This window comes from Aquarana catesbeiana, linkage group LG13 (assembly GCF_042186555.1).
Source record: "Aquarana catesbeiana isolate 2022-GZ linkage group LG13, ASM4218655v1, whole genome shotgun sequence".
NCBI lineage: Eukaryota > Metazoa > Chordata > Amphibia > Anura > Ranidae > Aquarana > Aquarana catesbeiana.
This window is the reverse complement of record NC_133336.1, coordinates 162,631,256-162,656,082: the sequence shown is the minus strand read 5'-3', so window position 1 is coordinate 162,656,082 and position 24,827 is coordinate 162,631,256. Positions and strand designations below refer to the sequence as shown.

The 24,827-nt window shown below is 40.9% G+C and overlaps 1 protein-coding gene across 1 annotated transcript in view; it reads left to right on the top strand.

Annotated features, from left to right (window-relative positions):
* Positions 1 to 17,819, top strand: part of LOC141116421 (butyrophilin subfamily 2 member A2-like) — a 121,828-nt gene extending 104,009 nt beyond the window's left edge. The window contains exon 14 of the mRNA XM_073608683.1: positions 434 to 17,819. Within this exon, the coding sequence (XP_073464784.1) occupies positions 434 to 966 (533 nt within the window). The 3' untranslated portion in view covers positions 967 to 17,819. The remainder of the gene's footprint in view (positions 1 to 433) is intronic.
* Positions 17,820 to 24,827: the final 7,008 nt, after the last annotated feature.

The following is a 24,827-nucleotide window of genomic DNA, read 5'->3' as shown; positions in this document are numbered from 1 at the left end:
GCCAAGCTTAAATAGAAAGAGATGCCCTGGCTAGCCTGTAGCTAATTGAATCAACAGTAGGTGGTTAACCAGTCTTAAACACGTGTCTTTTGGAATAACAGGTACATGGTACAGAACCTTACAAGATGCACCTATGGAACTACATTCACCTGCTTTCGTTTTTATCTTGGTAATAGAAGAGACAGATCTGCAGCAAAACTATATTAAGAACAGACTAAAAAAGTTGATTGATGTTTTATCCAATTTTTTTGCAATTCTTTGTACCCTGTTGACAGCTCAGCTTGACGTCAAAGCTTGAGGTCAAAGGCACCTATGACTTCTTTTGTTACATGAAGATTTAGAGGTTGCTTAGCATTGCTGTAACACATGCCGTAACTGATGACTTTTTACCATCTGTTGATGATGAAAATTACCATATTTTGTGTTTTAACAGCCTCAGTGAAACTGGATCCGATGACAGCTCATCCTTTGCTTGTAATAACTGATGATTTTACACATGTAAAACATGGAGACATTGAGCAGGAGCTGCCTGACAACCCTGAAAGATTTAGTACCAACCCCTGTGTGCTGGGAGCGGAAGGGTTCACTGCAGGCAAACATTATTGGGAAGCAGAAGTGCTGGAAGGAGGTGGTTGGGATATAGGAGCTGCTAAAGAGTCAGTGAGAAAGAAGGGCTGGATCAGATTGTCCCCTAAAGAAGGCATATGGACCTTGCGATTGGGCCGAGATCAGTATCAGGCTCTTACTGCTCCCTATAGCACCCATGTGCCCATCCGTGACAAAGCAAGAAAGATGGGAGTCTATCTGGACTACGAAAAAGGTCAGCTGTCATTTTTCAATGTGGACACGAAGAAGCATATTTTTACCTTTAATGATGTGTTCACAGAAAAAATCTACCCATTCTTTAATGTGTGGTACGAAGGACTGGAAATCAAGATATCGGGAGGATTTGAGGATGAAATCTGATTAATGGAATTTCAGATGTTAGCAACATACATTACAGTTGTTTTCAACGTATGGTTTTTGCTGACTGTGTCCATGATATATGGGTTCTATTTGTTTAGAACTGTTAGGGCTTGTTCACACACCTGCAATGAGCTGCATTGCTCAGTAAAGTATTTATGCAAGAACAAGGCCAATAACCTTGTTTTTAGTGGGGTCAGTTCACAGCAATAATCTGTACTGGTGTACACTGAACAAAAAAGAAAAAAAAGAACATTGCAAAATGTGATAGCCAAAACACGTGATCCAGGAAATAAAATGCACATCATCACACCACAGCACATTTAATCCCTTTACACCCCAGTATCCCATATGTGCAGTGGCAAAAAGCTGGGCTTTAACACCCACATACCACACATACAGTATGTGTCACTGGGCGGGCAATGTTTATGTGCTAGGAGCGTGCTTCCTGTGCACTCCCAGCACAAAGACCAAGCTGCCAAAAACAGCAATCGTTCCAAGAAAACATCAGTAGCCGATGGGACCAGCTTCTGATCATGTGTCCACTGGGACAACCAATTACAATGGTCACACGATCGCCCATCCTTCCCACCCCCTGGGCATTAACTGTTTAAGGGGATGCCAGGGTGGCCAGGAAGGGGTTAAAATAGCAAATCATCACTGTAAAACCCCATGTCAGAGCATGTCAACGCACATGCATTGGCTCAAGAGCTGCGATGTGAATGAGCCCTTACAGTCCCTGCTTTTCATGTGCCTCTATTTACTCAGATACAATTTTTGTTGCTATATAATAGCCCACTCACTAACAGCAGACATGTTAACTCATTGTTAAGATGGTCATCTGGGCAGTATGCACATATCAATAGCATTTTCATAAACTTTTCTTATCTGGGTGATGAGCATGTTTTATATAAGCCATTTCATGTTGCTAGAATAGACATTTCACTCAGTTTTTATAATGCTGCCTCCAGGCTGTAAACTGATGACTAAATCAAACCTGTGATCAGAATAAGAGCACTACCTTGTACTATACTAATGAATCATTAACACAAAAAACATAATAAATTATAAAAAAAAGATAGGTTACTTGAGTGGTGTCACATGATATGAAAGTTTTTATATCATAGATTTGTCCGGTGGTATTGGATTGGAAACTGGTAGTTTTTCTTTTCCTATTGATAGAGCATGTTCTACAGATAATGCATCTACCACAACTGAAAAAACCATCCCTATCTAGAAAGGTAACGTTCTTTTTTAGGGGATGCAATACATTCCCAACCTAACTTATTTCTAAGGCTGTTTCCCTTAATTATATTTCCCTTAATCAATAGTATACTTTAGTCACTTGAAAACTCTCATTTTAGTCTCATGACATTTGGGTGTACCAACATGGATGAATTGGTGGAGGTTAAGTTTGCTACACCTCTAACCAGACATAGGAAGAGGATGTGATGTCACTCTTAACCACCAAGTTATTTAGAATAGGTGTGGGTGGGAGGAGTTGAATCTTATATATTGACACATCACACCACCCAGTGATATCCTGTGAAAACGTCTCGTGGACGGGACAAAACGCATCAGTTGACCATGGATGGTGACGTCATTTCTGGCTGATGAGACACAAGCCGTTGGCCACTTCTGGGTTTTTAACACTGTTTATAAACGTTTTACATGCGAGTGGAATAATATGGAAAGTTTTGATTTTACAAAACAAAAAAACGGAGTTACGCTATATTGCTCTCTTTGCCATTTGTACATATCCCTGATGGTTTGCTGAGGACAATGTATGCTGCAGTTGGAGACACAGCATGTGGAACTACAGAGCCCAGCTGTCCTTTGAATGCTTGCATGCTTTCCTATGGGAATCACAGCTCTCTGATGGCTTATTAAAGGCAATGCACGCTACAATTGGAAACATAGCACGTGGAACTACAAAGCCCAGCCACCCTCTCAAGTGTTTATGACTTCTGTCATGGGAGTCCTGGATTTCTGGTGAGTGAGAGCGCACAAAGAGGGGAGCACGGATTGCACAGATGATCTTTTCAGCACTTGGCACTTTTATTTGCACATTTGAATAATTTAAGGCTGCGCTGCAAAGTTGAAGTTCACAAACTTTATTTTGAATTTTTATGGACTTTATTATCACTATTATTATTGTATATTGATTATGGTTATAGTTTATTATGTTTTTTGTGTTAATCATTCATTAGTATAGCACGAGGTAGCGTTCTTATTCTGATCACATATTTAAAGGCACATGCACTTTTGAGAGCAGCAACCCACTTAATAATTACTAACTACTTAGTTAATGTCCATACTTAATTCATTTGTTATTTATTTTATTTGAAGTCCATACTTAGCACAGGAATCCACAGGTGTGTTACACACATCCATTTACTCCTCCATCACTATATCAAACCTATTCACCCAGGCAGTGCAAGGAGAATATGAAAACTCTATTACCTGTAAAAGAATGCAGTCTTCTCCATTAACAAATTATAGCTTATCAGCTGTGTAAAATCATCTTTTTTTCGATTCAAAAGTAAGTTGTATGCAAGACTTCAGATACATGTACATGTTACTTCCAGGATTGGGAGATACGTGGATAACTTCCTGCAGCCCCTTGTTTTTAAAACTCCATCCCACAGTACACAGGTCATTAATATTTTGAAACAGATCACGTGGAAGGAAGGGTATATTTTGGCCAATGCGGACGTGGCCTCTTTATACACTATCATTTTTCATCGTCATGGCAAAGAGGCCGTGAAATGTTTCTTGGAGAGGGATTCGGGCATCTGTAGGTTGCAGCGGCAGTTCCTTCTCCACCTCCTCGACTTTGCCATGAGCTACAATTATTTTTGGTTTAATGGCTCTTATTATCTGCAAGGTCGAGGAGTGGCAATGGGTGCCAAGTTTGCACCATGTATGGCCAATCTTTTTATGGCCAAATGGGAGGAGGACGTCATCTATGATCAACGGAGGACCAATTTGATCTTCTGGGGTCGATGCATTGATGACGTTCTCCTCCTATGGGAAGAAGATTGTGCCTCTTTGAATCTCTTCATTGGTGAGCTAAATTCCAATGATCGGGCATCGTTCTCCAGCATGAGGCCAGCACCTCTGCCATACATTTTTTAGACGTGCAAATCAGGGTAGAAAATGATAGACTTCTTACGTCCACGTATTTTAAGGACACTGACAGGAACGGCTACATAGGGACGGACAGCTGCCACCATGAGTCCTGGCTTAGGTCTGTCCCTATAAGCCAATTCCTCAGATTAAGGAGGAATTGCTCCTTACAGGAAGACTTTCTGAAGGAGGCAGAGTTTTTGAAGACTTGCTTCCTACAGAAAGGTTATGCAGTCAATGACCTTGATCGGGTCATAACTGATGTTGCATTGAAAAATAGAGAAGACCTGCTGAAGCCCAGAATAAGAAGGTGGGGATTTTTACTCTAATTTTTCGTTCTATACTATTCACTCGGATCGCATTTTTCAATTAAGAAGATTTTTAGAAAGCATTGGGACATTCTAAAAAATTACAGAATACTAGGTCCTTTGCTCCCTGAACAACCTAGGGTCACCTATAGAGATGCACCCCCATTGAAACTTCAAATAGCCCCAAATATAATTAGATCCCCAGTAAAACCAAGCTTCTTCGGCGATTTCAAGGGCTACTATTTTGATTGTAGAAAATGTGATTTTTTCTAAATAATTGCCTTAAGGAGAGGAAATATACCACTTTCAGTTCTAATGTTACTGGTCGATCATATGATGTGGAATCTTTTATCACCTGTTCGACCAAGAATGTGGTTTATATGATCACGTGCTCTTGCGGCCTACATTATGTGGGTCGCGCCATCCGCAAGTTGGAAACTAGGTTCAAGGAGCACCTGGCAAATATTCGTAAGGGCTTCTTGAACCATAGTTTATTCAAACACTATGCCCTATGCCATGGTAAGAGTCCAAAGGGCACATCTTTTATGGCCATAGACAAATTTGGAGAGGCAGCCATATTAGGAGAGAGATTTCAAAGATGGAGACCTGGTGGATTTTCTGTTTAAAATCTTAAAGACCATTTGGTTTGAACATAGAATGGGATGTGAATGCCTTTCCCTTTTTTAAGATTTTTTATTATATTTTTAGATTTATGTTTTCTGTATGTTGCTTTTATATATTTGATTTTTCTGTTATACTTGTTTTCTTTTTTTTTTTTCAAATTCTTTATTTATAAAAGGGAGGCAGAGAGTACATTAATACATAACTTTCCATCCAGCACATACACAGTCTCTTTCAGCTTTTGTTACATTTAGGCTAATTTAATATTCCACCTTTTACACCTGGATATACACATTAATTTTTATCTCTCTACATATACCCAGCATATCTTCAACAGGTCTCCTTCTTATCGCCCTAGTCTTCAAGCCTAGACGACTGTCACTAGTACCTCCCTTTTTACTTCATAATCTCTCTAATCCTCCCCTTCCTTTTTCCCTTTCTTCCTTTTATTAAATATTCAAACCTAAATCAAGCGACAAAAAAAACAAAACATATAATAATTTACCCCCAACCCATTCCCAGGGAGGACGGGAAGCTTCCATATGTTTACAAGGCACGTGTCCACACTGACGGGCGGGCCTCACTCCACAGTGCGACCTTCCATCATTTTCCTTCCTTCTTCTGAATATATAAACTGATCCCATACTGACCATGTTTTGATATATTGCTTTTTTCTATTTTGAGCCGAAATCACTAAGTCCTCCAATGCTCCAATGTTTCTGACCTTATTAAGCCACAATACAATAGAGGGTGGTTTAGAATCTCCCCAGCATAGAGTAACACAAGCTTTTGCTGCATTAACCAGATGACATAACAGATTTTTTGTATGTCTGCCGAGGGATTTGTGAGCAATGTGGCAAAAAGAGCGCGGGGTCATCTGGTATTAAGAAGTCTGTAAACTTTTGGGAGATCCTCTGTACCTCCAACCAGTACTGTCTATTCTTTGTGCAGGATCAAGATATATGAAATAAAGTTCCCTGCTCTTCTCTACATCGCCAACAACAATCCGAGGCTTCCTCAGAAAATTTACTAAGTCTTGTCGGGGTATAATATCATCGCGTCAGCAGTTTATAATTGGATTCCTGAATTTGCGTGGAGATTGATGAATTCAGTGAAAGATAAATAATATTCTAACGCTGAACTGGGGTGAAGGTCTTATTTAGGTCTCTTTCCCACTTACTAATGGCTGGCATCACAAAATCCTCTGTGGGGGGTGCTTAAAAGTGCTTACATCTTAGAGATCGCCAGGGGTAAAGGTTCTTTCTCATCGCAGTAGGATTCAAATCTAGTTAATTGACGTTAAAAAATGCGATGCCTGAAAGTAACCCTTTTCTACAAGGTTCTTAACCCACCTGTTTCCATACCTGGAGGGAAACTAGGGTCTGCTAGGATAGGGAACAGTGGTGAGTGTATCGAGGAGAGTTTAGAGTTCCGACAAATCCTAGAGGCAATTCGCAGTGTGGGGCCTATGGTGGGGTGCGTTTTAAGAGGGGGTCGGGAGTACTGTGTAGCACCAAGGTGCTCTATGCAGAACTGTTGTTCTAGCTCTGTCCAAAGTTTAAGTTCTGTATGTCTACACTAGTCGATCACTCTGCCCAAATGGGCTGCTTGATAATATTTAAATGCATCTGGAGCCGCTACTCAGCCAAAGCACTTGCGCATCGTCATAAGACATCTACTAATTCTTGGTCGTTTATTCGCCCATATAAATCTAGAAAAAAAAGGGTACAAATTTGACGATAAAAGACTGCTGGAATACAGATGGGTAATGCCTGAAAAAGATATAAAAGTTTGGGTAGAATAGTCATTTTGATAATGTTTCAGCGACCAAACCACGAGTGTAACCCATGGTGCCATTTGTCCAATAAAGATCATATTGAGTTGTATAACAGTGGAAAATTTGCTGTAAAAGTGTTATCAAGATTTGAGGATATATTTGTACTCAAGTACCTTAGCACAGAGGACACCCATTTAAAATTAAAGTTAGGTTGTATAATATTACATTCCTAAGTCGACAATGCAACCCCCATCGCTTCAGATTTGGTGTAATTTATTTTTAGACTTGATAGAGCTCCATAACTTTCAAACTCCTTCATAAGGTTAGGTAGTGAAACATGTGGGATAGACATAGAGAACAACAAATCATCTGCGTAGGCTGATCCTTTAAAGACAGCTTCCCCTAATTGTAACCCCCGAATATTGGGGTTTGCCGGATTTTATTCAGTAAGGGTTCCAACGAGAGCATGAACAACAAAGGCGAAAGAGGGCATCCCTGACGCGTACCATTTGAGATCTTAAAAGGTTTTGAGAATACTCCATTTATTTTAACTAAGGCCTGTGGGGTGGTATAGACCCTGGCAATCCACTGGATCATATGGTCTCCCAATCCCATATACCTCAAGACCTCAAACATAAAATGCCAATTTAGTCTGTCGAATGCTTTTTCTGCATCTGTACTCAGAAATACACAGGGTGTATTTGTTTTATTGGCGAGATGAACCAGATTAAAGTACCTTGATGGTATTATCCCTCGCTTCACGGGAGGGGATAAACCCTACTTGATCTAAGTGCACCAGCTTGGAAAGCAGAGGTTTAAGGCATAAAGGGAGTAATTTAGTGAAAAGCTTTGGATCCACATTCAGCAGGGAGATTGGCCGATAACTACCACATTCCGATGGATCCTTCCCTTCCTTTAGAATTACCGAAATATGTGCCAGGAGGGCATCTGGGGGTAGTACTGTGGTCTGGCCTAATGCATTGTATAGTTTTGTTATATGGACACTTAATAATGGGAAGAAGTTTTTATAATACTGTATGGTGAATCCATCGGGCCCTGGTGCCTTCCCTGATTTAACCGTTTTTATCACCATGTTTAATTCTTCGGTGGAGATGGGTGCTTCCAAGCTACAGCGGGCCAAGGATGGCAACCGGGGGAGACATGCTGAAGAAAGATAGTCCTTCAAAGTGGACGAAGGTAAAGACACTGGTGCCAAATTGCATAAGGAGAAATAATATTCTCCAAACATCTGCGCAATATCCTTTGGCAACTAAATTAATTTTCCATCCCTTCCTTTTATATGGGGTATGTATGATGTCATACCCTTTTCCTTCAGTTTTCCAGCCAGCAGTTTACTGCATTTATCTCTCTGTTGCCTTCCTGCCTGTTTGTATTGCTGCTTTAGCTTTGAAGCAAAGAAAATCTGTTATCAGTTGCCTCAAGTGGTCAAGGTCTTTCCCCAGAGAGGGCTCCTGTGTCTGCTTATGTTGTGATTCTAGGACCTGAATGTCTTCCAGCAACTTTGTTATCTGTGCTTCTCGTGCTTTCTTCAGTCGGGACCCATGTTTAATCAGGATCCCCCGGGTTACTGCCTTATGTGCCTCCCATACCATGCCCGGGTCACTCCCCAGAGTGTCGTTTACCTGGAATTATGCTGTAATTTCTTTAGCCACGTCGTCCTGAATTTCGGGATTCTGTAGCAGGCTCTCATTTAAGAGCAAGCCCGGCCAGACAGGGATAGGCAAAGCGTAACCGGGGCATGGTCTGAACATGTTATACTTCCTATGGACACCTCTAATACTGAGGTGAGTAGATGGTGTGGAACCAGGGAAAGACCTATGCGGGAATACAATTGGTGGGGTTTAGAGAAAAAAGTGTAATCTCTTTCCCCTGCGTGTAAAGCCCGCCATACCTCTATCAGCTGCAATTTATGTAATTTCCGCATGATACATTTCCTGGTGCCACCCGGGACAGAGGAAGTCCCCGAGGAAGTATCCATTCTAGGGTTAAGGGGATGTTAAAATCCCCCCCCCAGAATCAATTTGCCTTCTGCAAACTCTGCTAATTTTGAAGGTACCTTACTCAGAAAGGAATCTTGATGTACATTTGGTGCATATAATGTGGCCAGAGTCACCTTAACACCTCCAATGTACCAAAAGGAAGGAACCACACTCCTCCTATCTCAGCGCTATGTAATGTCAGGTATGAAACACAAAAAAGGAGACTAATGACTAGTGAGATAAAAATTGACAAATAATGAGATATCTCTCAGCAGCCACTTAACATAAACAAAATATAAACAAAATAGATGTAAAGTTATAACTCTAAAAAGATAAACAATTAAAAACATCCAAGAGGCGCTCCTCTCAGTAAAACTTATACCGACTGACAGGTAAATGAAATGTCTCTACTGTATACATAAATAGACTTGAGGTAAATGAAATGTCTCTACTGTATACATAAAAGGACTTGAGCAAAGCAAAGTATATTAGAGTATACGTAGAGTCTCTAAGTGGGTAAATAGAGTGTGTGTAGCAGGTTTGATGAGTGCACAATTCACCATACGATTTATCACCTCGTGCTCCACATACCCCCACAAGGGGTTCTAACTCACCAGAACCTGGGGGTTAATAGGCCTTTAGCAGCTTCCTATGGTCTGGTCACTCCTGGAATCCTCATAGGTGAATGTTTAGAGCCGCCACCAAAATCCACATATGGAAAAGAGACTTCATATAGTTCAATACCGTTTTCAAAAATTTATTTGCAAACTCACATGTATAAAAAAAGGAGAAACATCCAGTGTTGGCAATGTAGCTCAAAGTCGACTAGGAATACAAGCTTACAATTGTAACTATCCCTGGGGCCCCGGGAACGAGGTATGAGCTGGAAAACTGATCGTACTATTCTCAGCATAGAATAGTACGATCAGGACGCAAGTCCAACCCAGACACTTCTCCCTTTTATACCTTCATATAATGTCAGGATAGATACGCTATATCACTGTCTCTCCTACTCCTCCCCCCCCCTCCCATCCACCCATATACCTAAATAGGAAGGGTACCGGGGGAAGGGCAGAAAAACAGGGAGGCAGAGGAGGAAAGAAGGGGGGGAACCCCCTCCTTATACAAAGCTTGACGGTATATACTTATCTCAATTCCCCTCTAACTCCCTAGCTTTATCTTATCTTCTATTAGTTCCCTGATCTTACCCCCACTATATACAATTTCCTTCCCAAAAGAGAGAGCGAGAGAAAAAAAAAAGAGGGGGGTAAACCCTGTGATAAAAAAAAAAAAAATTACCAGAACACATCAATCCTAATTAAATAAAACAATGATGCTAAACATTTCATGCATTCTGATATATAACAGAATAAAGTCCATATATAAATGCCGCAATAAAGTGCAGTTTTGAGTGAGTGAAAATTAGACATTAAAGATTGGTTTTTGAACGTGTCCATGAACGTGAGTGCCTGTGAAGTTCACACGCCCCCTTAATCTTGGTGCGCATGTTGAAAAAAAAAAAAGACACCTTACCCTAAAAAGGAGGTTTTTACCAAAAAAAAAAAAAAAGCAAGGGGGGAAGATATATTTTTCTTTCTTTTCTTTCCTTTTATGACCACAATCCCAGGCAACAAAAAAGACAAAAAAGGGGGGAGCCTCTGTCCGATCAAGTCTCATCTCTTCTGATTTGGGGGTTACTGCCCTGCTCCCCACTTCCTCCCCTTGTCTGCGATAGTGAATCCTCCGTTCCAGCTGGGGTTACTGTTCGTCTTGGGGGCCCCTGTATAGGCTGCAGCCAGTTTGGGTGTCAGAAACCATGAATCAGACCGAGACAGAAGTACAGTTAATCACACTTGTTTAATAATAATAAAAAGGTAAACAGAGTAAGCGTAGTCAATACATAGCCAGAGTTCAGTTACTAGAATGGGTAGTCAGCCAATGCCAATGTCAGAGAGACAGAGATCAACGTAGTAGTACAGCAAGCAGGATCAGGAGCCAGAAGGGACGTCAGCCGAACAAGTCTTCAACAGGAACACAGGAGAAAGTCTCTGAGATGTGACCAAAGGCGAAGGCAGAGATAAAGTGAGCTGGATGGCTTTAAGTAGCCAGGACCGACGAGCAGATCATCAACAGCTGAGTCATTGTGGAGAGAAAGGAGCTGGCAATTAGCCGACAGCTGAGCAGCCAGCTCAGAGAAGGAAGGCCTGAGTCCAGCCCTGACATTGGGGTCTCAGATGGTTATACCCCAGAAAAACAAAAAGCTTTGGGAGATCTGTAGGGTGCTGCAACACAAATGAAAGTTAGTTTTTCTTTACAGTTAGTGAACTAGGGTAACCCCACCGATACGTCCCCCCCAGCGACTTAATTTTGTCCAGTAGTGAGCGTAAAATCGCTCTCCGTTGTAAAGTGACTCAGGATAGATCTGGCAGTATTTTCACCGAGCACCCCTCATAAATAATTTCTCCTGTCTCCCATGCTTTATGACTGATTGACTCTTTATGGGCATAACGGTGGAAACAACATATCACATCTCTAGGTCTATTCAAGTTCACTGAACGGGGTCCCAGGGATCTATGCAATCTCTTGAACTCCAACTCCTGAGGGGAGACTGTAATAGCTAGCTGTTGGCATATTGCCAGGACCATAGGCTGCAATGCTTCTCGTCCTATCCCCTCTGGGACCCCCATAAACTGCAAATTTTTGTGGCGACTCCGGTCCTCAAGTTCTTCCAAGTGAAGTTGCACAGAAGAGGCATTAGCAGTTTGAAAAGACTGTACCTGTTCCAGGTGTGTGATCCGATTTTCCAGTTTAGCCAGGGTTGTTTCATCATTCACGAATCTGTTAGCTGTTGCACCTCTGACTGAACCAGCTTTAGATCTCTGTGGTGCACCTCCTCCACCCATGCAACCATCACTTCTAAGTCTGCCCACGTCAGCAGAGCCTGCAGGAGTGCTCTGAGATCTGTGTCACCTGACACCGCCGACGAGGCGGCCCGCTGTTCCGGAGAATCCAGCTGCCATTCGTCCACACCGCTCAGCATTTCCGCCATCGTTAGAGGGAGAAGTGAGACAGGACACTCCGGCTCTCTGGGCTCTACACAAGCTGCTGCACGGCTGAGCTGTTTCCACCAGACGGCCCCGGGACACTGCTGCCCGCGTACATGGGAAATACCTCTGAATCTCAGGTTGCGCTTTTGTCTTCTGCAGGTTTTTCTCTCTCCTCTTCATTCCAAATTAAATAGCTTCATTAATAGCTGGGTGGTGGCTCTATAAGCTGGGTAGCGTGGCTGCATTAGTAGCTGAGTAGCCGGGGGGGTGATCGAAGCTCCAAGAGCGTGTGTCTCTACTCCGCCATCTTCAGGCCACTCCCCCCTCGTAGCACTAAACTCTTGTTGTTATACCTGTTTTCAACCACAAGATAGCAACATTACATCTACTATAGGGGAAGTTTTTTTTAATAAACTGTAATTTTATTAATTACTCTTAATATTTCCATTTTTGGATTTTTTTAAGTATTCCTAATTTTTTCCATGTATTATTATTCTTGTTTCCAATTAGGCCTGGTTTCTTCTTCCTTTCCCCTCTCAGAGATTATATGGATACATTCATAGTGTTTCCTATCTAGTCTCCCAAAACATGGCCACTGTGGGTGTTACTAGCCATGTATTTTGAGACCTGGATGTAAACATCCGGTCATCTGTGGTTCCGCTTCCTGTGGGTGGGAGAGAGGCCTGGAACACAGGGGAATGGGCATATCTACTTCTGCCTTCCTCCTATATAAAGAAGTCAGTATGAACTCTAACCACGCCCCTGACGACGTTTGATTGGACGAAACGCCGCATTGGGAGGAGTTCTGACGTCACAACACTGCAACGTGTCGACCTCGGCCATCTTTGTGGTTGGAAACAAATGCTTCTTATACAGACTGCTGCTTTTTACATTCTTGTTTTTATCTGATGAAAAGTGAGTACCCTGGATTTTTCTATGAATAAATATGACCCTGGTTCATAATACTACACCACCATGAGGAGTTCCTTCTTTTATATTTTATGCATGCACCTCTGATTATTTGGTGGAACTACAAAACCCAGCCATCTGTGATCTCCATTAATGGTTTCGTGGCTCTGTGGATTTATCATGCCTGCTGTTTGACCACCTGTGATTAAGTGGTCCATTTTTTTTGGTAAGAGGCCTGGTGTGTTGATGTTCGGTGGAGGATAAGCCCGTATTCACCTAATTTGTATTTCTGTCTACACTGTGGGTGATTCCAGTGTTTTCTCCTGAATAAGGACTTTATTTCAAACACTATGGACTTTTTATTTGTAATACTACATTTATAGCACTGCATATCATTATATTTTACATGTGCCCATGAGCTATTTTATTGTCCAACCCCATGATCAAGCATCTTTGTGACTTGCACAATTGTACCTCATATAAGTGAAATTTCCCTACAATGATGTACTAATATACTGCAATAATAGTTTAAAGGGAAACTACAGTGGCTTATATGCTCTTTTTTATTTGAAAATTAACATATTTTAAATTATTTATATATTGTTAAATCAAGTTAGGGAGTCTCCAAACAAGACCATTCAGATGAGATAGATCCAAATAGGTTCCCGTTTTGATTGTTGTTTGCATAGTTACTGCATAATGACTCAACCCTCTTACGTGTACATGTGTGCGCATGCGCACACATAGATATGCATGTGTGTGGATGTTTTTGGATACCTCCAAATCAGTGCATTTGTCCTGCTCATAATTAGTTTGAAACTAAAATTCCCACAAAAAACAAACCCCATATAATGATTGAGATTAAAAACAACTCTTTAAAATAATCTCTCAACAGGAATTTTGTTAGTCAATGAGATTGTCACAATGTCGATTCGTAAGTATACCAAAAAAACTAATGAACCTCCTATGTATGCTTACCGCTTAAACCTACAGATATACAATTTCAATGCTATGTATATTACTTAATTACTTTAATTCTATTTCTATTTTTATATTATATTTCATTTTTATATTTCTATTTCTCTTTCTTTTCTATTTTATTTAGATTTTTATAATTATTTGTATTTCTAATTCTATTTCTATTTTTATTTTTGCTCTATTATTCACCATTATCATCTTTATGTTTATAAAATAATTTTTTTCTCTATATATATTTTTTTCTCTGTATATATTTTTTTCATTTTTTTTTCTTCTTTATTATTATTTTTATGTATTTTCATTAGTATTTCTACCCCATCAAATTTTACTGTATTTCAGCTTATTTACCTACCCTTAGGCCTGTGTTGTGTACATATACGTATAGATATGTTTTTATATTTCTTACCAAACATAAGCACCTTTGTATATGATGGCTAAACTGATCTGTGAATGTTCCATGCTATGAGACTAGTACTGGTCTGCAGCACCTTGCATTTCCTGGGACCTCCCCTTCCCCGTCCCTTCCCCTCCCCTTTCCCTCCCCTTTTCTCTACATAAACCTTGCTGATGATGGCCGAATCACACGCCTGACAAAGGAGTACGCATGCTCCGAACGCGAGCGCTCAAGCCACGCCCCCTGTTCTCAAGCACCTGACGATTCCTGCCGACGTGCCCTGCTGATGTGCCTGCTGTGAGAATCTCCAGCCTTGGAGCTACAGATGCCACTGGAGTGGCTGAGGACTGACCTATCACTGCTGCCCAGCTCGAACCGAGGGAATATCCAGGACCGCTTAAAGAACCACAACTAGCAATGCCTGTATAACACTGTTCAAATGTTTATTTTTAAAGCATATTAAAGCTTTCTTTAACTTATTACGCTTAGAGCGGCGCTGCTCTCTCTTCCTTCTTCTCATACCATAGAGTATCTTCTGCTCTCCTGAGCTGGCTACCACTTTTAACATCCACCAGAACCTTTTAACACAGGTCTGGATCCAGAGGAAAATGGACTAAGTTTCCAAACACAAACTTGATTTTCATTATTATCATTTTGTATATATCTCACTAGCAGCTCTTCCATTTCACCCCTCCTTAGGTCCAAATAGGTGCAACTTTATTTCACTGCAGTGGAGAAATACAACACAGAGACCCAGCTCAGGTGTGCCGAGCAAAGGAAGGAAATATCTCTGAGGTTACATCTACAGGCTATACAATTTTATTGTGCCCACTCCATCTTTCCCCTTCTCTACCCTCGGAAAATGTCCTTGTATTCTTGAAGCTAATCCACTTTTCCTATGTATTTCAATGTACAAATACTGTACTGGTGACCCCACAATAGGGATAAAACTTTTCCGCGCAAGGGAACATAAAAAAAGACATGCGGCCATTCACTAAAATTAGAAGAAAAGCGGTTTAACCTAAAACTGCATAGAGGGTTCTTTACAGTAAGAGCGGCAAGGACGTGCAATTCTCTTCTACAAGCAGTGGTTTCAGCAGGTAGCATAGATACATTTTAAAAAACATTAGATAAGCACCTAAATGACCAGCACATACAGGGGTATACACACAGGTTGGACTTGACGGACTTGTCTTTTGTCAACCTCAACAACTATGTAACTATGACAGCGGTGGACTGTTTGACTAGGTTTTTCATCTCCAATGTTCATTTCAACTTTTCAGAAAAATAACAGGGGACTCCTGGATAGGATAAGTCATATTTTTATTGTAAATACGTGTGCTGGGTTAAAAGCCCAACTTCAAACACAATGTATTTTTGCTTTTCATCACAGTGTTTTCTTTGCTGCTTTTTTTCGTCACTTTTTGTCAAGATGACTAAACAGAAAGTAAATAAACCTTCCCAATAGGGAAACAGGCAGCAATAAAAATGTGACAATACATTTAAATCAGTTCCTGTATTTATAATGACAGGAACTGAGGGAAAATGTCCCTATCCCTAATGGCTATTGAAAGAGCAATTCAACAATTAACCTAGCGCCCCTTGAACTAGAACACTTAAAAGCTACTTTCTCCTTTCACTGGCTGGCCTCCCTACCCTACCTGGGGATCAAACTTACCCAGAGTTACTCAAACCTCTACCAGGCCAACTTCCCCTCGCTCTTTGGGAAATTGACAGCAATGCTCAACTCTTGGTCTGCCCTCCCACTATCCTGGTTCGGAAGGATTGTAACTATTCGAATGACCTATCTCCCAAAACTACTCTATTATTTCAGGGTCCTACCGGTCCATGTTCCACCCCATATTATACGCATTCAGCAATGGAAAATTATGCAATTTATATGGGGTTCCACCAGACCCAGAATCAATAAACGGGTGCTGTATGCCCGCAGGGTCGATGGCGGCCTCTCGGTTCCTAATCTGCAAGCTTATTACACGGTAGCGGCTATTGCCCCACTATCACATCTCCATGAAAAACAGCAGATGCCGTTGTGGGCCTTCGTCGATCTGGTGGACGCTCACCCAATACCACTGGCCTCTATCCCTTGGCTTCCCAAAGCTCACTGCCCAACCAATATAGGCCCTTGTTTGGCTCACTCACTTAAGTTGTGGGACTCGATTAAATACTCAGCGAACCTGATTTCCCCGCATCTCCCTCTACTCCACCTCCTTCATTGCCCGCTATTTCCACCTGGGCGTGATAATCCGATGCAATTCAAGTGGTGGTCCGAGAATGGTTTTGTAGATATCCACTCTATGTTTACCCCTACCAAGATTATCCCATTCGCTGCATTGCGATCCTCCCACGATATTCCCCTTAGGGAGCACTACAGCTACATGCAGATTCGGCATTTCCTACAACAACTCATTAAATCTCAACCATCTCCCTATACATTGACCCCTTTCGAAAGCTTATGCAGATCACGACCCCAATCCTCAGGTTTGATCTCTTTAATATACGCAGCCATAATAGGCTCCAAGAAACCACCCCTGAGACCATATCATCTCCAGTGGGAGGCAGAATTGGGGAAAAAACTAGATCCAGAAGACTGGCAGGCCATGACTGCTGCTCTATCCAAATGCTCCAAGAATGTGTTACACCTAGAAAACGCTTACAAAATACTCTATCGATGGTATTATACTCCAGCTAGACTTGCGAGCTTTATTCCATCCTATTCCCCCTTATGCTTTCGTGGGTGTACCCAGGAGGGAACAATGGCACATATTTGGTGGAGATGCCCCAAGGTTTGCAGACTGTGGGTCAGAATTTATGCTCTTCTCCGTAACCTCTTTAATACAAACATAAGAAGGGATCCCTATGAAGCTCTCTTGGGGAAACCAATCATAGAACTACTGAGACCGGAACGCCAACTGGCGTCGCATATTTTTACTGCAACTAAATTGACCATAGCAAAGGCTTGGAAAACCCCAGTTCTCAGCTTCGAAGCAGTTAAAAATCGTGTAAATGACATTATGATTAACGAAAAATTGACAGCTGTCCTATCAGACACACATGATAAATTCCTTCGGACATGGCAGCCTTGGGTGTCTCATGTCCACCCTTCTAGATTTGATCCTGTGCTACTCTCGCTCTGAGATGCCTCCGTCCTCCAGCCCCGGGGACCCCCCTCCCCCCTCTCTCTCTCCACCCTCTTTTTCTTCTCTCTCCTCTGCTACACTATTTTCTTTCCTCTCTCCTTGGCCTTTCCTCTTTTGAATCTTCCTTCTTATATTCTTTCTCGCGATTTCTCTGATTTACAGACCAACCTCTGTCAGGTTGGACAACTGATGAGCAACCGTTCTAAAGACATGAAAAATTGTTACCCAGCTCCATATGGTCTTTTTCACATCAAGACACTAAACATCCATAGTCTACCCAATCTGTAATAGGTATCTTTCTAATCTTAAGCACCCCTTGCAATGATTCAACAGGTTGATATATTCATAAAACCCGCAGACCTCATGCAAACTCTCCTGAACTTCAAGACCGTGTAAGATTTGTTATGTCTAATACTGTTATGCTTGTTATATATCCGCAATTTTAATGCAGATGTGTTTACATGGTGTGCTCACCATCGTTTTTTGTATTTTTCTTGACGATTTTTATGTTTAATAAAAACCTTTGTACAAGAAAGAGCAATTCAAATTCTTCTCAACATTTTACCCTCCTCCTCCCCTGTCCAAAACCAAAATATAAAAGTTTTTGCTGAAGCTGTACTAAGTTCCAACCTGTATTATTTAGAGGTTTTTTAATTGCTATATATTTTCAAAATGGTCAAAAACACAAGCTTTAGAATATAAAATCACAGTCTATTTCCAAATATATTTCTTTAATGATGGACATTGGATTGCAGTTGAGTCCTTCTGAACAGTATCTTCTTTAAAGTTAATTTTACTTCATTATACTGTAAATGATGGGATTAAGCATAGGTGTCACCACTGAGTAGAGAATACTCTTCTGTTTTGTTTCACAGAATAACTGCCTTGAGGCCTTAAATATATAAAGACAATGGTGCCATAGTATAGTGAAATAACACAAAGTTGGGAGGTACATGTAGAAAAGGCCTTCTTATGCCCATTGGTTGAGTGCAACATAAAGATGGAAGAAGTAATTTGTACATAGGACAGTAGAGTCAACATAAATGCACAAAAGCCTACAATCGCCCCTGAGAAGTATAGAGCTATTTCATTCCACAAAGTGTCCATACAAGAAAGTCTGAAGAGTGGAGGCATCTCACAGAAGTAGTAATTGACATGGTTGGACCTACAGTAAAGAAGTTGGAAGGTGATGGCTGCATGGAATATAGAGTGAAGGAAGTTAAAAATCCATGTTACAATATTACACAGAGCCTCATATTCATGATGATGTGGAAGCATAAAGGGTTGCAGATGGCTATATATCAATCATGGGCCATGATTGATCATCTTATGCATTCTGTTCCACCCAGATCCAGGTGGGAATACATCTGGGCTGCACAAACCATCAAAGAAATACTCTTGTCTTTAGACAAAGTGATTATTAGTAGCTTCAGCACAACAGCAGTGGAGAAGCACAAGTCAAAAATTGAGCGGTTACTGGGAAACCAATAAAGGGATTAGCTCTGTTCAAGGTAAGATTGTTGTCTGGCCAAGTGGCGAGCTTTGCCTAGGAGGGGTTTTGCAAGTGACCCTGAGAATCCGAAACGAGAAGCTTGAGACAATCCGGGAATTTCTGATAATCAGCCGGCTGAGGTAAGCCTTTTGCTTACATTTGAGTTATCAGACTTCCTTGATCGGTCAGGGATTTTCGGGGTACCTATTTTACTCCCCTTAATCGAACTGTATTGATTGGTGGTTATATGTTATGTTGTCACTGTCTACTGTCCATCAGAGTGTTATAGATAGGAAAGGGAAGAATAGTGCTGTTCATAGATATATATGTAGTACATCTGCTAGACAAAGTAGTTTAGAGGTAAGAGGCACATGTAGAAAAGACTGGCCAGTCTATATGGGCATTAAATTAAGTAAGGGAATGAAGGGTAAGAGACCCTCAAAAATGCCAAGCGCAAGAGGAGCACTATATATGAACCGAAGTTGCTGTTCCGCCTATACTGAGCCCCTAGATTAATGGTTAAAGTGGACAGGGATCCACAATCGGTAACTGGGTTACCAAAGTCCACAGGGACTAAGAATCATGCAGAGTAAACAGCTAGAGAAACAGCTATCTATGTGAGCAGGATGGATCAAGGGTGACAATTAACACTAGAAAGAAAGGGACATTTTCATGTTAAGGTGTGGGATGAATTTGGGGTCAGGCACTACAACTAGTAAAGTCAAGAAAGCAGAAGTTAAGCAGGGAAATAAAAAGAGTTAAAAGAAAGTGAGAGAATGATATGCATGTGTTGTGTACAAATGGGAGAAAATGTAAGCGATTTTAGAGAGATATTCGTGTATGTGTGTGAATGCTGGAACCTATAGTTCTATCTCTTGTGTGTGTCATGTATGCTGATGTGACCCCCTCCCTTGCGTTCTCCTGAAAGAATGTGGCTGGGATGAGAGGTTGGTGATAAGCTGGAAGGACACCATGCCAATTTCAATTTTTTAGACAAAACATTTATAACAAAATGTGCTGGGTTAACGAAATCTACTGATAAACAATGGTTGGAAATGAAATCCAGGTTATTGGGGAAATTTGGAAAAATGGCATTAGTTTAGATTAAGATAACAGTTTTGTAATTTTACATTTATACGATAAGCCCTTATTGAGAGAAAAAAAAACTAAGATGAGGTTGTTATTTGGAATACAGCTGCTATAATATTTAAACAAAGCCAAGATGGATGGGATACATAAGAAGTTTTTCTACAAAAATGAAATCTTAAGGTCTGATAAAAACTTGATGTGCGGTCCATGATGTGAGAGTAATAATAAATAAAATGTAAATATAACAGACCCATCACATCAAGTCCACACACCCTGTTAGGATAGATGCCACCTGCAGTCAGTTGTTTTATAGTTTTTGATGTGGTTTTCTGGTTCATCATACAGATTGTTGGTCCTTTTGTTTTTATTTATTTTTATTTTTTAAATCCAAAGCAGAATGTGTGGATTGTGAAATGATATGCCCCTTTTCCTTGTAAGTGCAGTGGTATAAGCAGAAGAATATTTTGGAATTATTGGACATCTCTGCATGACTGCAGGGTATTGTTATCATTTATTATAATATTGCCAGGAAAAAGTTGTGTTTTTGAAACATGAAACTGGAGTTCTTACACAAACAGCATGATAGAAAACAAGCCACTGTAATATATTTATACAAGCTGGATCCAGTAATGAAGGGTTCACCCCAATATATCAGAGCTGTAGCTTTATGCAAGGTGCTATTAGACAAAGTTACATACATTATTTTGGTCAAATATTTAATTTGTAATGGTCCCACATTCTGCGCAGCAAATATACAGCTAACTAAGTGTCTAATGAAAGGTTCAAAACATGAATTTGTTTTGTTTGTTTATGTACAAATCTAACAATGAAAAATGTGTACATTTGAATCCAGCCACCTTATTGCCAAAGGAAGACACATGTGTTAAATTGATGGTGTAGGAATAAGCTGCTGCGAGCCCAGTGCAGGACACACTCCCTGAAGACCCAGATATTTAATTCTTTGTAGAGTTATTTCCGGTTTTATACTGAGGATGCAGTTTATTACCCAGAAGGATACTCTGTATTTAGAGTCATTGGATCCTTTTTCCTCAGCTCAAGAAGCAGAGCTCCATGTTTTAGCAAAGCCTGTGAGCTATAAAAAGAGTGTATATTTATATAGATATTTCTAAAGAAAAAATTTGCGCTAGGTAAACAAGTAATTGAGTGATAAATAAGTGAAACAACCTGTAAAAGGTGTCCTGCAGTTGAACACTGTAACCCTGATAGGGGGCACAAATAAACATATACAGAAAAAAGTGCAGCGCTGGATAAATATATCGTGACAAACTTAATTATAAATATTTACAAAAAAATGCAAATAAATAAATATAGATACATGATCATAAGTGAATAAATAGGTGACTTTAAATTTAAATAAAAAATTGTGAACAAAAAACAAATATAATTAAATATTTAAATTCCTAGTGTCCATATATTGTAAAACAATAAGAAGTGATGAAATGGTGACTTCGCTGCAAAGGTATATGTGTGACTTCCACCACAATATAACGCCCGTCACCTTGAAAGGATTAAAGGCTTACCAGAAAGCCCTTTATAAAGGCATAATGACACCAACACTGAAATCCTTAGGTGCTTCCTCCAGCAGGCAAACCTCAGCCGTCATAAGGATATCCCCCTCACAGATGTCTGAGCAATGCTCCAAAGTGCTCACCTCCAGGGTGGTGAGTACACATCAGCAGAGAGTTCACTTCGTATAGATCATATAAATCCACTGGAGATCCGATTAAAGGAGACCGCGAACATGTAGTAACAGATCCACAGCTCACGTACCGAACCGAGTAATGAGAGTGATAGTGAAGTAGGTCTGTTTGGCAGTGTGGAGGCAGGAATGTTATTTTTGGAGGGCAGATTTATATAGGCTGAAATCTTGCTGTGACTTAGTTTTACGCCACAGATGCTGAAGAGCGCAGTTACGTTTTTTGAGGCTTCTGGTACTGTCTGTCTGCCAGGGTTGTAGTGGTCGGGGCCTGATTCTGTGCGTAGTGAGGGAGGCGAAGATATCCAGGGTGGATGACAGTGAACTGTTGTAGACAGAAGTGGCCAAGTTGGGGCAGGATAAGGATGAGATTTTGTCGTAGAGACAATCTGTAGCAGAAAAATGAAGAGAAGGTTTAAGATGGCGAAGGTTTCTACGGGTAATAGTTTGGTAGTTGGAAGGCAAGGAGGAGGGGCAGACAAGGAGAGAGTGAAACTAATAAGGTGGTGAACAGAGAGAAGAAAAGGAATATTGGAGAGGTTGTGCGGAGTGCATAGGTAGGAGAATATGAGGTCAAGGCAGTTGCCAACAGAGTGAATAGAAGCGCTTGTCCATTGTTTTAGGTCAAAAGAGGAGGTTAGGCTCAGCAGCTTAGAAGTAGCGGGAGTGTTAAGATTAACAGGGATGTTGAAGTCACCAAGATTGATTGTTGGAATTTCAGAATAGAGAAAGTAGGGTAGTCAGGCAGAGAAGTCATCGAAGAAGTCTGATACCGGTCCAGGGGGCTGATAGATCACAGCAATTCTCAATGAAACTAGAGAAAATAGACGAATACAGTAAGCTTCAAATGAAGAGAGGGACAGAGAGGGGGGTGGATAAAGAACCTGAAAAGTGCTTTGAGGGGATAAGAGGATTCCAACACCACCTCCTTTCCGTCCACTAGGCCTGGGAGAGTGAGTCCACAGGAGGCCACCATAGGGGAGAGAGGCAGGAGATCAGTAATTGCAAGTAGGTTCAGAGAGTTTGTGATAAATAGGTCATGGACGGTGGTGAGTTTGTTACAAACAGAGCGGGCATTCCAAAGGGCACAGGAGAAGGGAAGGCTGGTTCTAGGCTGAAGAGGATTAGAAATGAGATTGTGTGGATTGCGGCTGCTATCAGAGGATAGGGGGTGCTGGGTATGTTGGCCGAAGGTAAATGATGGCGGTCCAGGATTTGGGGAGATATCTCCAGAAGTTAGGAGAAGCAGAAGGGTGAGAGAGGTGATATGGGAGTGTGACTTATGTGGGGGGGACATGTCCCAGTCGCCTGCAGGTTTTATTGGTATATGGGTTCAGAATTAGCAGGAGCTGATACGTACAGTAATAAGGTGAAGACAGGAGTGAGGGTGATATATATATGCTGTGGGGTGGAGAAGATGGGTGAAGGAGTGAGAGTTTAAGGAGAGAGGATGCAACTGTGAGAAGGAAAAGTAGGGAGTGCATGATACAGATACAGAGTGGTGAAATTGAGTGGAAGTCTGAATGAGAGATGAAAAAGTTTGATGGAGAAACAGATCACCTGTAGTCTGTTTAGTGTTCTGCAGAAGTCTGTTGTATATTTTCGCTTTGTGCATTCGCTGAAGTGCTGAGCGGAAGTGTAATGCTTAATCCAATATGAATACTTTATCCAAGATGATAGTTTCCTATACAATCTCAGCCTGTGCAAACCCCTGCCTGTTTGTTTTTACTTCAGCAGTTAAAACCAATCAAGCACGCTAAGTTAATTTGATTGGCTGTTTTCAGCCTTCCAGGTTCTTGCTGAGGTAGCCATACTAACTTTAAAACTCACACATGGAAGCAGACCAGGTGACTAAGGATGCTGCATTACAGCCCCGGACACTTGATGGGTCTGTGCAACTCACAGATTCCACCCTAGTTCTGGCCCAGTATAGCTGGGATTAACAATTCAACTTTAAGGACCCCAGAACGAGAAGAACAAGTGGTCCACAGGGGGCAACTTCTTATGAAATAGGACTTTGGAAAAGGCGATCATTTATGTCTGCCAGCCACTCTTTTCCCTCCAGCTTGACACATGGACCGTGTCATCAGTCACAAGCAGTTATGGCTGCCTTAGTAAATGAGCGTGGGAAAGAAGCAGGGTTCTCCACAGTTGTTTTTATAACATACCACTTCTTGATTTACCTGTTACCAAAGGTGTTACCAAAAGCTGAACATCCCTTCCGGAGATTAAAAAAAGATATATCCAGATGCCCAAGTCAGGATCTTACGAGTATGAATTTTGTCTGTATGGACATGTTTTCTGGATGTCCAGTGGCAAATGCTACTGCAAAGGCCACAGTAAAACGTGTTATTAGAAGTAGTTTGTAAGTAGAGAGTGCCAGAATCTACAGAGAGTAACAGAGGAAATCATTTTTATAGGGGAGTCCTTACTAGAAGTTTTGAGGTTTTATTTTTACACTCCCTACTGTCTACAATGTAGCAGAAAAAGTAGAGTAAGAAACTAGAAAACTTTTGCCTGAATGTTTTCTTATATTTTATCAAGCCCCTAAGGGGATGTTGGACTCTCTCCCTATGGGATATGTTTTGGGAGTGTTTTACTCACTTGCTTATATTTTGTCTCAGCAGCTGAAGTCCTCTATTCGGATGTTACAGAGAACATTGCTGATCTTTTTGACAAACTCATTTATGTGTTTTCTCCCCGATTCCAGATCCTAAAAGTTTGGAAGGATCTAAAACTAAAGCCAGGTGACTTGTGGATTGTTAAGAGACATTTATATATAAGGAAATGTTTGGAAACTCAATACAGCATCTATTTCATGTACAAGTTGTGCAAAACTTGAAGGAAAAGTCACCTGGGTCCACACCAGACACTGCAAAAAGGACTAGATTAAAGAAATCTGTGTGTTTGATTTGTTTCCCTCTTGCGCTCAGTCTAGGGTACTTTTTGATTCAATTACTATAATTGTAAAGGATATATATACATATATATATATATATATATATATATATATATATATATATATAATATGTTTAAAAAGTAGTTTAGTCATGTTGAAGTCATATTTGTCTTTTGTATGTCTTCCATTTTATGCAGAATTGTCTGTGTTTACATATGCTGATAAGTCAGCATTAGGGATGAGCTTCGAGTTCGAGTCGAACTCATGTTCAACTCAAACATCGGCTGTTCGCCAGTTCGCTGAACAGCGAACAATTTGGGGTGTTCGCGGTAAATTGGAAAGCCGC